Below are 15,649 nucleotides of genomic sequence, written 5' to 3' on the forward strand. Positions count from 1 at the left end.
AATACATAGGAAGCTTCAAAGCTAACTACCATCTTCAAGTAGACAGCACTAAATTGTCCTTATTAAAGAAATTAGGAAGTTGAGGAAGTATAACTTTTGATTAAAAGCACTTTAAATTCCAGTGTTTTAATTGGAAGCACTTTTCACACCAGATAGTCTGAAGACATTGGAAAGATTTTAAAACATTGTGTCTTTGAAATGCCAAAGCCATCATTTAGTTCATTCTAGTTGTATGCAGTGCTCATTAACGTTGACTATCTGTAAAAAAAAAAAAAAAAATCTGTATCTTACAGGCTAATATGACAAAACAAGACTGAGGTCAATAAAGATATCAAGGCCTTGAATTTCAAGAGAAACTTGACTTGTCCTGTTTTCTTTATGCTTGGTAAAGCATAAGCAACTAGGCAATTTAAATTTGGACTATGAAATTGAGAAACCTGATCCAGTGGAAGGTGTCCCTGCCCACAACAAAAGAGCTGGAACTAGATGACCATTAAGGTCCCTTGCAACCCAAACCATACTATGAATCTATTAATTTACTGTATAATTAGACTTTATATGAACTAGTCATAATGAAGTTACTCTGTCTCATACTCCCACAAGATTTACTGTACTCTAAGAGTAAATGGACACTATTTTCCCCAAGTTTTTGACAACAAGCCCAAGATTCTACATAGAAAATGAATCTCATGCTCTTCAACTTCATTAACAGTAAGGTAAACTCAAAACTTTTGCCTGGAATTACCTGCGTAACCTCTCTAGACCTTCTCTAACCAGCTCTGTCACCTTTCTTGTATTTAAATTAGCCACTGTTTTAGGCTATCATGACACACACTCTACGAGAGACTCCACTCAGGTTCACATACAGTCACCACAGCTTAGCACAAAATCCTTTTCAGCTACAGGGTGAACCAGATTATTTCTCTGATCTGACTGAAAAATCAACCTCACATAATAATTAAGTGGAACCAACTTAAGTCTTGTAAGGGAATTAAACATCCTCTACAGAAGGAAGCGAGCACAGTCTCACTTGCAGACCAGCCAAGCACTGATTACAAGTAGCAGGCATTGCTCTTTTTCTATTATGCACGAAGCACTTGTGGACATGACAGTTCTGCTGCATATCCTGTGTGCTGACTCATGACACTGCTGCCATGTGTATACAAGAGCATGCATCCCTGCAGAGCACTACTGCTAACATCCAATGGCACTGCTGAAACACGCCCTGCTGAGACACCCCAAAGTAAGTTAGTCATAGAAGTAAGACTTGGAAGTGCCATTTAAACAGTTCTCATGCAGCTGTCAACAAGAAGAAATCTGAGATTATGGACAAAGATGGAAACATCACTCACCAAAGATGAAGCTGGTTCTGATTAGTCTGTGGCACAGCAGCCAAGGAATGAAGATGGCTGAGGAGCTGGACTCTGTAGTGAGGCTGGATGTGATGCATCCGATAGCTGAACATTTCCAGCAGAGTATGCAAAATTCCCCATGCATGAGATTTGAACACTGTTGGCAGGAGCTGACCTTATGAAAGAAAGTTTGTACAGTAAGTTTTACAACTGATCACACCTTGAAATACAACTACAGAGTACACTGGTTTTACTAGGCTGTAAGTCAGACATTTGATTTAAAAGTGTGTTACCTACAAAGAGCATATGTGCAAGTGCTGTCTGAAGATGTAAATGTACAGAGCTTAATAATCTTTTGAATGAACACATACAGCAGACATGCAAATTATTTTAACAAAAGCAATTAAGTATCATGTGTCTTAAAGTATCTTTGTTGATGCTTTTCCATTAAGTATGTTTTTACACAACACAGCACAACTGGAAAGGTCCAGGCCATACAAGTGATGGCATAAAGGGACAGCAACACAACTAGTCTGGAATTTACTAGGACAACCCGCAACGTTTCTTTTACATTAAACTAATTAATACATGCATCATTATATTTTCAGTTTTACTATGGTCTGCAGTTGCCATAAAAAATACTACTTAACAAAAAGAAAAGGGAGGGGGAAAAAAAAGGTTTTCTTTCTTACTGATAAAGCCTTTGATGCCCAAGGATTCTATTTCCATATAAACCAACAGGCGACTATAGGTTTCCACAAGAGCAGGAGCCAAGGCCACACTAGATTTTGCATGAGCCAGCTTAATTACCCTTGTAGCTATGCTGTGAATCAGACTGAGGAAAGAGAGAAAGTGTTTTTGAATCAAAAACATGTACTTGAAATATAAAACATTTTAAAAGTAAATTAATAGATCTATATAGGACATGTCCGGCCACAGAAAGCCTTTCTGATGATAATTAGCCACGTACAAATTTATGGGTTAAAAAAAAGAAAGCTAAGCTAGCTGCATATACAGTACCTCATTTTGGCATGAACTGTGAGGGAATCCAAGAGGTTCATTGGCAACGGGGTGATAGACCCTGATGCCATGCAATTAGTGCCTGGAAGAGGTGTCCTCATGCTGCCATTTCCGTAAATAGTCTCTACTAGTACACCCATTGGCAAAGTGAAACATTCTGAATTGGTTGAGTAAGCATTGCACAACAAAGCAATTTTGTAGTCATTCATCTGTAAGCTTTTATTCCTTAAGCTTTGTTGCAAAAACCTGTGAGCCAAAAAGATTAAACATTAAGCAGAAAGTGCATGCATTCCAGGAATACAGCTACAACAATCTCAGTCAAAAAACACATTATAAAATAGTAGAAAAAAAAAAAATAAAAATAGTTATTAATTGCACTGCATCAAAACAACTACTTCTTATGCCACAGTTTCACCATGTTACAATTTTTCTACATTGGAGAAATACCTCAGGAGAAAAACACAGTTAAAAATCACTTTTCCAAACATTTAACCCAATGTACTGCTTATAGACACTTTCCAAGCCACAGTGTAACAAAACTAAACTGTCCATTTACTTTCAGATTCTCTATCAGTAATAAAGACTTATTATTCTGAGATAAAATATTTCATTTCCGCTAGCTAGATAATAGCATTCCACTTCTTATGAAGTATTTTGAGTTTGAGCTCTGTCTTTTTGAAATCACTTTATTGATAACCTTCATACAGCATCCAACCATACAATACATTCTGAACACAGACTTGGAACTGCCTATTTCATTATGCCTAAACATAAATCAGCACATAACAAGACCCCCACACTCACTCATGGTGAAGTTTAAGAGAATGAGGAATGGGAATCTGCAGCTTGGAGTTGTCACTATGGGCCTTCCGGTTCAGATGAATCCAAATGCAGGTCATTGCAAAAGCGTGAGTTGACTGGGGTTTGTTAATATCAGGTACAGGAATATACTAAAGAAAGAACACAGGAATGTGACATACCACATGGATTAACATGCAGAAAAACAACTTAGGGAGACAGTATTCACAAGATCAGGTTTTTCTTTCTTCTGACTTGCTACACCATAAGGAACATTTTTAAAGAACAGATTCTATCCTCACCAGTGTTTGTAATTTTAAATCAAGAGCTATGGAAGAGACCTGCATCTCAGTAATTATTCTGAAAAACACCCAAACCAAATAAATTATCTAAGACCTTGGCAAAAGAAAATTCATGCCTAAGAGCATACAGCTTCCAGACTTACATAGTTACAAAGAATATGCTTTTTCTCTCGGCCTCACACTTACACATTCAGAAACTACTTATGGTATCTGCTTCCATAGTAGGTACTCAATGGTTCAACAGTATTGTTTTTCAACAGAAAAATCTGAACTGTTCAGCGTCCCAGTAAACCCTCAAACATTAACACACTTCTCATGAAAAGGTACAGATACAACCCAAAATTTAAAGGTTTTGGATCCAGACTTAGCTACAGTACTGCCATTGGAAAAGGAACTCTGGCTCTCCCCTTTTGCAAACATTCGTGTTTCTTTCCCTTTGATAGAGTTACTGCTGCACAAACACTACTGACAGCGTGAGACAGCACCAGTACATCATCAACAGGATAGCAAGGCAGATCCTCTTCAGAGCAATGGCCAGACATAACATTTTAAGGGCTTGTGAAACTGAATCTTAAAAAATGCTCCCTAGGATTCAGTTTCAAAAGCAGTTAAAATGTAGCACTTAAAAAGCATTAGTCAAACACTTTCAGTAAGTGTAACTTGGAGCCACAACTACAGCTGAAGTGAACAGTCCTACTGCCCCTTCCTGTATTTGACGCTGACAAAAAGAAATTGAAATCTCCTGACACAAACTGTACTGAAGATTTTCTGTGGGTCACAACTAATGTAGCAGGGGGGTAAACCGTTGCATATGAGTTTGATTCATCAAACACTTGCATTATTCTATCCATTCACCCAAAGTAAAAAGCACTATGACAAGAGTAAGCAATCAGGACTTTGCACTGACAGTGCTGCCAGAATTGAAGTTTAAGAACTTCATGTAAGTGCCCCTTCCCCAGGAACTTTAATTCTAGAGGAAGGTACAAAGTATGGATATGATTTGATTTGCCTCTGCAGAATTAATTTAATGTACTATTCTGTTTCAGCCCAGATGTAACAATAAAATTACACATTATTCCTTTATAGCCTCCTCAGTGCTTCAACAAACTCCTCAAAACCTTAGCCAAACCAATGGCAAGGAAGAGAGGAACTAAAACAAAATTTTCTTGCCCCTAAAAACAAACATGATTATCTGGATATGAAATCCTCAAAACAACTTATGAAATATCTCCCTCCAATTATGCAGCACTCTATGCTGTTCTATGAGTGGCTAAAGAACAATAGTGATATTGACATATCAATGTCCCAAGTTGAATTAAACATAAAACTTCTAATATCAGAGACTTACTTCTTTTTCAGGATACAGGAGGTCAAACAGCTTCATAACTGGGAGGAAGTCAGCCAGTGCATTTTTCTGGATGCTGCCAGAGATAAACTGGAGTAGCACCCACATCAGGTGGTCTCTCCCCTTAATGAGACCGCGGCCTGCCAACTGCCAAGAACACTCAGTAACAGACAAATACTGCACGCAGAATAACAATCACTGCAAAGATTCTTATAAAAGTGAGAGGACAGACTAAAACAGTTTCAGCAGAGAATTGTATAGCAGGACTTAGGCAGAAACATATATTGTTTTCAGAAAGAAGAGAAATAGGTATGTTAGTTGTAACACATGAATGGACTCTGTGAAGGCCACAACAATTAAAGGTTAAGACTTAAAATGCATATAACTTCTGAGGATCACTGCTTTGAAAAACCAGCAACATTTAAACACTGGTCTTAAACTGTCACCTTGTAGCCCTGTAGTAAAGTACAGCATTATCACTGCCAGTATCAGACCACAGGTTTTATAAACTCCTACAAGGGAAGTCTCTGAGTCAGAGAAACTTCGGTTTGCTACATCTGGACTCACCTGGGGTTTTTTTTGGTTGATTAACTTCTTTATCTGTAACAGCAACTCTCTAGTAACTAATACTCTACACTTATCTTGCTTGCTGTAGTTTTAAACTAAATTTGTGCAACTGCATTGTATAATGCCTATTGCTTCAATGATTTATTAACAGTAAATACAGTAGGAATACAGCCCTGTTAAAACTAATTTCCAGGTAAACAGAGAGCAGAGAACTACAATCCACCGCCAAGTGGAACAAAACATACATAGTAATTTTTTACATGACACAGAACTGTGGACAAATTAAGATGGAGCAATGTGTTGTGCGTGTTGGAAACTACATCTAAATAGCCCCAAGCCAATCCTACAGTGAGGAGAAAGAACGTCCCTACCCTACCATCAAATGCATCTCAGCAAAGAGCTCAGGATGTTGCTGGCTGACTGTAACCCCTGCTCCCCCCTTCTTATGGAGGACTGGCATCACCACCCTTAGAACCCTGAGCAGCAGAGGAAAGGGCAAATAGTAGTATCAGTTTAAATGAAATTATTACTAGGAAGTAATAATAACTTAGGACTGTGATTGCCAGTATCACCATACTTGGACATATTACCTTTGATTGCTTGAGTAGATTGATTAGACAAACAGCAAGTTCCTACATCCATTTGCATGGCATGACTTTTTAGTCCACAAACAGAACAGGGCACTCACTCTGATCAAAATTCGTCTGTAAACTGGATGCAACAGCACAGTACTTAGATCTTCTGAATCATGCCAGTTTATCTCTTTATTCTATTTATTAGCAAACTTTGAATCCAAATAAAATGCAACATGCTGTAACTAAATACGCTAAAAACACATCTAGCTCACAGCACCATAACTTGAGAATTTGACTCCTAAAGAGAACAGTGATTAAAAATTTAATTAATTCTTACACATAAGGTACTTCTTGCAGGGATGAGTGACACTTCAAAAATACTGGTTTTGTCTTTTTAATTCCTCTTACCGTGTGGGAGCGATACAAACAATTTACCTTTTGATGGAGTGACAGGACCATATGAGGAAAACTTGCAAACTGAAAGAGCACAAAGAAAATGAGCTGGCTGGAGAGATGCTGCCACAGAAGCTGACTGGTTCCACCATCATCAAACTTCTCTTCAGTCTCTGACCGTTCCATGGCATACACCACAAGATCCACCAGCTGGTCCTCCAGCACAGGGCAGCGTTGTTTGTGCTGTAAGGCAGAGATCAGATACAGTATTCCAAAAGCCTTGCCATTAACTCCAGAACTTGCACAGTTGCAGTTACAGTACAATATTTTGACAGAAGGCTGGGAAGCATGAGATGAAGTCTGAACTTAAGTTAAGGATAAGCCAGTATATTAAAGCTGCACTATGTTACAGGTCACAATGCTTTTTACATTTTATCATATATTCCATAATTCCCTACTCACTTCTGAAACACAGCTCATCAATGCACAGGTAACATCTGTTTGTTTTTTTTTTTTTTCTTTTTGCTGTTTTATAATAAATTCAGGCAGAATGTTATTTCTCTGATTGCACTCACAGAAAACAAAGCCCATTCTTTAAACACACAGGTGGGGGTTCTTTCATTTGATTTGGGTTTTTTTTGCTGGTATTTTTTCACTCCTTTCCTCCATAAAGTCCATTTCAAAAGTAGGGATCACCATACAGAAAATGTTCAATTATACCATCAAATTCAGAGGAAACATCCCAATAAATTATAAAGGTATTTGATGACTATTCTCTTTTTCACTCTCATATTGGATTAACCTGCAACTAGCAGCAGAATTAACATCTGGTTAATACCCCTATAAATAAACTAGATAGTGTCCTATTGACACATCATCACAGGTTACATCAAAAGGCTTGAAAATTAATCAGTGTTTTGTTGTACATACTGCAAATAGAAAAGAAATTACACATTAGAGTGAGGAGCCCCTTGGATGTTGAGCTATGCAAACCCAGAAATAATTTCAAATGCACACCATCTTTGATGATTTTTAATTATGATCAAGTAAGGAATGCATTATATATTCAGACATATTCTGTTAGTACAGATGTATATAAAATAAGTCCACTACCAGTAATTTGGAACTGAGAATATACATCTGCAGTTCAAGACCACGAAGTATAACGTCACGTTACAAGATCTTCAGTGCGACAGCTTTTAGTTATTATCCTGCATTTGTACTATACACTCATATAATGTACTATAACTAAGGAAAAATAAAACACGGAGAATTTAACTTATCTCAGAAAGTGCGAGCACTTTAGAAATAATCTAACCTGTTTGTTTCAATGCAGTCTGTACTCAGGAATGGTCACATTTATTAATTTTAATTTGGCCCGATACCTGTAACATAATGCAGCCTTAAAGAAAAAATTATTACTTTATGATACAAAAGAAAAGGAACTGAGCTGCTCAAACACTAATCATGAAAATGCATTATCCCTTTCTAGAGGCAAAAAGGTGTATGCAAAAAAGTTTTAAAATATCACCCCAATACTCATAAAACATTTTAGGGATGCCTTAGATGAATTTTTTGACTTACTAGCCAAGCGGCCTAAAAAAAGGCTAATATAAAGATATAACAAAAGTAAAGAGAGATGCTGAAAGGAGATGCTTGTTCTACCTTCATTGATGGTAGTCTTTTGCTATAAAAAAAAAGAGATTCTCTTCAATTAAAAATAGAATGCAAGAATTGCAAAAGTTGACAAAATACAGAACAGCATCCCCTGTTGCATGCTCTTTGCCAGCTCAAAACTGCAGAAAGCTACGATTCCAGCTGTGCCTTCTTGAAGCATGCTTAAGACAAACCTCCAGCTAAGACAGAAAGCACCGATGATACCTTTTCTCCCAGTACCCAATGCCATTATCACAGACCAACCATGGTACAGCTTTACAGACAGCAGTATTGGCACCGTCACTTCAGAACACTTGGGGTCTTTTGTGGCTCGTTTTTCTCCCCCTCCCAAAGCAACTAATTATGAAGCAGAGCAGGGTGCAACAGACAACACTACAGACTAGTTTATATTCCAGCATGCAAAACTACTATGTACAGGGCTTGAAATTTAATAGTTTGCTAAGCACTGGGTTAATGTCCAAAAGCCTAATCGTGTTAGGCTACATTAATTTGGAATTAAGTTACTCAAAGAACACAACAGGAAAAATATTACTGTTAAAAAGAGAGCCAGAATTTCCAGTAGGAATTTTTGCTATTCTGAATAATTCTAAGACTGGGAAATGTTTAAGAGCCAGTAAATTTTAAAAATGAATTCAAGCTTCTATTCTGAAAATCACACTTTCATTGCTTTAAGAACAATTTTCCATCAGAAAAATAGCAGTACATCACATTCTATCCTCATTAATTTAATTTTCTGGCCTTTTTTTTTTTTCTGTATTTCAAGTGAACTTACAAAATATTTGCAGAAATGTATCTAAAGTTTCAGAACTCTTGGAAATAAAATACTGTACTGCACAGGAATTTGCAGGATTGGGCCCTTGTTTCATTAATTACTCATAAGTGAAAGAAAATCTCAGCATAAACTGAGATGAATAAAATTATCAGTAAGAGCTGATTACCCTCACAAATAAGTAGGAATGGATGTTTTGTTGTGGGTTAAGTAAAACAAACAAAAAAAAAAAAAACGAACAACAAAATACCTCTAAACACCTGGAGGTGTTCTAGATTAAGCATGAAAAAATGGAGCATTCAAAATCACTATGTAAACATGACTAATTTTTACAATTTGGTTGTACAAACACATTCTCCATTTTGTTCTGAAAATAACATTTAAAAATCTGAAAATATATAATTTCATCAAAAACATTATAAAACTGTGAAGAAATACGGGGAGGAAAGTGCTTCCATGACAACTTGACACTAAAATTTCTCGAGACCAGCCCTCTAATGTACTAGTAGTATTTTTTAAGTGGATCAGAGTGTCAGCTGGATGGCAGCTTGCTGTTCTTATTTGGGTTTGAATTTTTAATTCCTTCTTTTTTTGGGGTGTCAATACAGGGTGGATATCAAAGTGTGGGGCAGGGGCATGGCAAACATCAGAAGTATTTCCTAAAAGAAAAATATTTTAAGGAGTCAGTAAGGCTGGCTGATGGCTATGATAGCTTTTAAGTATTTTAAACAAACAACATTTAGTAAATATCTACACTTAAGAAAAGGACTCAGAAGACCAAATCACAGAGGCGAAGACCCCTATGAGAGTCAATGATGTCTCCAGAAGTCCAGTTCAAAATGCCTAAAGTAGTTAAAACATCACAGAATTACTCCCATATTTCATTTTTCAAAACTGTATGCTAGGAGGAACAAAACCTTAAAGCTTATTGTTTATATTATACCTGATTCTATCATCTATTCCAAGTTTGGCAGCCATTCTCAAGTTTCCCTCATTAAAAAAAGGAGTAAGTTTCAAGGAACATATACTTGAGTGTTCTCAACACACACCCTCACAATCAGAAACATATAAAAAATAATCACACTCCTTAAACTAAGTCCTTTGTCACATTATCACCATAAAATCGGATAGTAAAATCCCAGCATCAACCAAAATTTTAAAAATAAAAATGAAAGTCAATATATAAATATTGCATAATGTCATTCCTTTCACTTAACAGTTCTGCTTACAACACCTTCCCCATGCTAATTATCCTGATTTGCAGCTAGCAGAGAACACAACTACATATTCACCTGCACAGAGTAAGGCACAGATAAGCTGCAGATGACCATTGCTGGTTTAAAAGGTGACCAGCCAAATGCACTATTTAAAGAGCAAAATCATTAATAAATAGCTGCTAATTAAAAATTTTTACATTAGAGAAACAAGACACCTGAAAATTACCTCCTCTCTCAAATATTCGTCAAACCAGAGAAATATTGATTAGAGGATTGCAACAAGATCCTAACTATGCAACCAAAAATGCCATTTTATTCTTCATGCAAGTCTGTACATAAAGAGAAGGTAAAGATACAAACCAAAACATCCAAAGTGAGTTCATGTCCTTAAGACATTAGTTTCATTTTGAGAAACAACTGTAAGATTCCCTAAACCAAATCTTAATGTGGTATCAGTGCACTAAGGCACTCTGAACTGTTAATAATTTTCAAAAAACCCCCAAATTGTTATATAAAGTTCAAAAAATTATTTAAAAAAATAACTAAGAATTGAAATTGACACCCCTGCTAGCAGGAGAATATAAATTGACATAGAATTGTAGAATCATTTAGATCAGAAAAGATCCTTAAGATAAGATTTCAACTCTAAACCATGATAATATACAGGATAAAATACAATTTAAATCACTACTTTCCATAGACCAATTCAAACATATATACAAGAGTATCTACTGTCCCACACAGAAGTACACAGTAGAAAAATCTCAGAGGCCCCAGACACCAACAAAAGAAACATTTTGAAGTCCGTATTATTATATCTGGACTTAAAAACCATATACTTGATAAGGGTATTGGAAAACCTCATCCCACAAGAAAACTTAGAATTCTGAAAGGAACACATGAATCTATAAACATATTAAATTTTACCTTCATTTTTCTCCCTGAAAGGTTAACAGAACAGCTGGATTTGTATATTTTTTACACAACTCAGAGATGGCTTGAGTGAATAGTTTTCTAACACAGATCTGCTTAGTTTAGACTGAACCACAACATTTCGTTGTTCATCTTCAAGAATATTTGAGAACTAGGACAAATCTGGCTGAACCATACCTAGATTGTGATGCCAAAAGATTCAAATGAAGGCTCCAATCCTGCAACTGGATCTGTGTAAATAGTTGACAGGGCATACAAGCAACTCCACATAAATAATTAATGATCATAAATAAATAATGATCATTGCGTTGAGATGTTTCTGTATTTATTCTGAAACAAACTTGACACTATTTGCATTTCTAAGTGTCTTCTGTTATAGTAACAGCTCACTTTCTGCAGGTTATTTCTCTAATAATAAAATACAAGATTATCAGCCATTTTATGAAAGCATTGATATAGTTACACAACTTCTGAAAAGCATGCTACTATTTTTGTCAGGTGGCTACATTAACAAATTGAAATATAACACAAAGGTAATTTGTACCTAAAAGCAAGTAATATTTTTTCACAGTTTTCCACAGTTTTATGCAGAGTATATTAACATTTAAATGGAACACATTTCCTGTTCTATACCACTGTACCACCCACCTCTATATCTGTATTTTCAACTCACAAATTTTCAACAACTTTATGCCAGTGTAAAGGTAGTACCACAGCTATAGTTAATGTTCTGTCAGCATTTCCTTTATAAGCTACATTCTTCACGTTTGTTCCTTGGCCATAAAAGTTCACGCCAGGATGAAACTTTGTGTAGGAATTCCTATACCAGCAAACAAATTTTAGAAAGTATAATTTAATACATTTTATTTCTTCAATTACTTTTAGAGGACTGTGAAGTAGGAGTTAAAACCCAGCATTTTTAACAATTTTTTTTTTTTTACATGAAAGGACAAACCATCCATAGTTAGAAGAATAAAATGGGTTCAAGATAATTTTTGTCTGTATCTTCTATTATTTACCAGCTACAAGATGGATAGAAGAATAGTTTGGTTTATCAACTCAATGCAGACACAGAAAGACACACAAATACTACTTATTTAAACAGTAAACCTAGCAGCTCAATTCCAAGGTTTAACATTTCAGCTGCTTTAAATCTCAGGTACAAAATATTGTCATGTACAACACAGAGCCAAGATGCAGGAATCTGTGCATTCATAAACACTGTCCCAGTTCGGAAAATGCACTGGTGTATTCCATTACACTGGGGAATGTACACAAGGTTTCAGGATCATGTAAATTTTATAGTCAAGTTACAAACCTGAAAAAAGTTTCTTAAATGGAAACACTGACACAACCTTCACTATAGTATTGCAAACAGCAACGCTATTTTATAAATCTTAAACTCTGTGTTTTTAAAGTAGGTGTAGCAATTACTACTGCAATGAGGGATAAACTATGAATATAGCACCCATAACTTCAAATTTCAAGCAGAAGTCCACTTGGTTGACTTGCTCAGGTGTTTATTTATTTAAACAAGTAGTCAAATTTTTAAGAAACTACTTTTTGTGTGGTATTCTGCACTCCTCTTCTTTCACCTAGATTGTAGAATATTATAATTGCCTGTTGGGAAGTTCTTTACAGAGGCTTCCTAATGATAAGAAAATTCCACTAGTAAACCTTTCTTTTTTAATGATGTATTTACAGCCTTATATTTTTACAATTATGTCCAGTGGATGTTTTTTCCCACCGCCTTAAGGAAAGAAATTTTGAATTAAAAATCTCTCCTCATCTGAAAATTCCAGCAAAGTAAAAGTTATGACTGGTGAGGGAAATGGTAGCAGTCCATTCCAACAAAAATTTTAGTATCAAAGGACCACTGACTGTCAGCTTTATGCTACATCTCTCATATCTCCAGAGAATTGTAGTGAGAATTTGCTCTTGACTAATGGTCCTGCCAATTTCAAGCCCTGACTGTACATGTATTCTCTACCTGGAATCAGTGGCTACAAAGCGGCCAGCGTATCGTTAGTCACAATACAACAGTAAGGTTGTGAACATACCTGAGCAATGTTCAAGGTCTAGAGCATTGGAGGATGGGCAGGACAAGACAGGACAGAACAAAAATAAAGGAAGAAAAAAAGAAAAGACAAAACAGTGACTATGAGGCCAGCCTCAAGGATCCCCAAGTCAGACTAAGCCCCCCCATTCTAAGGTTTCAAAAGAAAAAAATGTAACAAAACAAACCCCAGCTTTCAACTCTTCTAGTACTATAACATTCCAATAAAACAGAGTACAACAACGCTTTAAAAACCAACTAACAATAACCAGTCTCCTACTGTCTGTCAAAGGTGTACTTGAGGCTGGCCTTATAGGAAAAAAAAGCAATGCAAAAAAAAATCATATTTTAAATCTCTACTTTTCAATTTAACATTCGTAAAGCAATATACAAATGATAGGAATAACAGTGTCCAATTAACCTAATATGATCTCATGAAAAAAAAAAAATCACTCTCTGTACCTAAACTGTTTTGCGTAGTTAGCTATAGCAAAGAAAAGAGAAAAAGAATAGTGCAGATTCTATGCAGAATTAAATCATGTGTTACAGCACAGTACAGTACCTGCTTATTCAGACCTAGCATATTGCAGACCATATCCCTTGAATACGGCTGTTCCAGCACATATCTCAACAAAGCAGTCTGTGGCTCAAACAGATCCTTGAAAAAGAAACAAGCAATCACATACAAACATATATTGCCTCAAGGATATGTTTAATACTGAGCTTACATTTAACCAAATAAACAATGTAAGAATGAATGTTTAATTTATGCAGGTATGTATTATCTGGGAAATCTTCTTGCTCTCTGGTAACTAAAAGAAATGAGGAGATAATCATGACTCTTAAGTGGCAGATTTTATGAGGTCCAAGTAGAAGAACATTCCTCATCCAATAAAAGGATGGTACACTTCTTGGAACAGCCTTGAACTCAAAGGCAACAAGGTAAGACAACTGAGGAAATGCACCAAAATGCATAAAAATCAGGACTGATGTGAAGAAATCAGATATGAAACAACTGCTTACTGCATCTTCCAACAGCCTGAATCACTTTAAATAAAAATATTATCTGGAGCGGAGCTCAACACAAACAGAAGGAGCCGATTCCTCATGCAACATGAAGCTGAAATGTGGCACTCCTTGTCTAAGGAATGTTAAGGATACTAAAAGCTTACAGGGACTCAAGAAGAATCTGAACAAGTATTTGGGAGATGAAGGTTTGCTAAATACAGAGAAACCACATCTGGGTCAGGAAATACACAAAATTATAATGGGTGTAGATTGTGAGTACTGTACATGTCACTAGACATACTGTATTTATTTCCTTTCTTAGACATCTAGGGTATGTGGAATAGGATGCAGGATAACATGGACAACATTTTAAATTCTGATCCTTTAAATTCTTTCAGTACACCACTACTTCACACTCAGAATTTTAAGTTTAAATACGCAAACTTAAAGTTTGAGTTGTAAATTATCTTTCCTGTGGGATAATGAAGAGCACAGAAAATAAGAAATTACTTTCCCATTCTCTTCCATCTAGCCAATTTTCCAACCAATTTTACACTCTTACTTGCTCTCTCAAATACACACACTCACAAAGCAGAATCCTGATAGCAGTTATACCAAACACTACTTTCCAGGTCCTCAATATAAACTTTGAAATCATTGAAATATCCTTCAAAGTTAGCCTAAATATTCACAGTTGAAATTGACACAGAAGATTTTTTTTTACTGAATGTAACAGGTTTGAGATGTTTAATAAGGCATACCTTATCATATGGTAAGAGACCTTTCAAAGGAAAACGAAGGGTTGTAGGATCCAGCTTCCATGAGTTACACATGGCACCCGAGTTATTTACCACAGGAAGGAGACTACAGCGACCTACACGCAATGAAACAAATTCTCAAGCAGTGAAACTGGCCCCTTGCCTGATCACTTTGATGCAAAAACTGGCATTGGCCACTTTTATGCTCTCCTTAAATTTCCACCGTTTAAAGGTTTTTACCACAAGATTGCTTCAAATTTACTTTATTTTTCTAACCAATTTTCAACTAATAAAATATCTAAGCAGTAATGTCCCCATTTATTCACACTGGGTACCCCAAAAATAAAAGTATATGCAAATATCAATCGAAAAAGTACACTTACAGATTACCAGCATCCTGTTCCCCCACCATTGCTTGACCTAGGGATTTGATTTTGGCAGACTGACCCTTTCCACAAAGAAAATAGCCTTGTAAACCTAAGTATAATCTAGTCTTTTAATTTTCCTTCACCGATCCTCTGGGCAAGACTGTGGTCAGTAAAGCACTCAAACACAAGTGTCTGTATTCCAATTAAAGTCGATGAAGATCCAGTAAATTCAGACAGTGTAGCCCAGTGAGACCAAAACACATGAAGCGCGTTTGGTAGGCTAAATTTACACTTCTTAGTCAGTGTAGATTAGACAACTAGCCTTTACTTTAGTTGCTTAAACATAAGCATCTGAACTGAGCCCCAAGCAAACCTGTATTATCAGCATGTAAATTTTGGTGCCTCAATTTTGACCTCTCTCAATTCAAATTCCATGACTTCTATTATCCAAACTGGCCATATTATTATCAGATAAAACAAGAAGTAAACAAGTATTTATTTCTTCCCTTCA

At 36.0% G+C, this 15,649-nt stretch overlaps 1 protein-coding gene across 7 annotated transcripts in view; it reads right to left on the reverse strand.

The window, feature by feature from the left end:
* MED23 (mediator complex subunit 23) overlaps window positions 1-15,649 on the reverse strand; it is a 37,767-nt gene that overhangs the window by 14,452 nt on the left and 7,666 nt on the right. For 4 of the 7 annotated variants that reach the window (XM_062489984.1, XM_062489982.1, XM_062489980.1 and 1 more), the window contains exons 9-16: window positions 14,774-14,886; window positions 13,567-13,662; window positions 6,395-6,595; window positions 4,821-4,964; window positions 3,177-3,322; window positions 2,373-2,618; window positions 2,045-2,187; window positions 1,353-1,527 (exon numbers count right to left, since the gene is read on the reverse strand). In XM_062489984.1, the coding sequence (XP_062345968.1) occupies window positions 1,353-1,527; window positions 2,045-2,187; window positions 2,373-2,618; window positions 3,177-3,322; window positions 4,821-4,964; window positions 6,395-6,595; window positions 13,567-13,662; window positions 14,774-14,886 (1,264 nt within the window). Of the gene's footprint in view, window positions 1-1,352; window positions 1,528-2,044; window positions 2,188-2,372; window positions 2,619-3,176; window positions 3,323-4,820; window positions 4,965-6,394; window positions 6,596-13,008; window positions 13,027-13,566; window positions 13,663-14,773; window positions 14,887-15,649 lie in introns of all 7 variants that reach the window. The other 3 variants (XM_062489981.1, XM_062489979.1, XM_062489983.1) reach the window with 3 other exon arrangements.

Source organism: Cinclus cinclus, chromosome 3 (assembly GCF_963662255.1).
Source record: "Cinclus cinclus chromosome 3, bCinCin1.1, whole genome shotgun sequence".
NCBI lineage: Eukaryota > Metazoa > Chordata > Aves > Passeriformes > Cinclidae > Cinclus > Cinclus cinclus.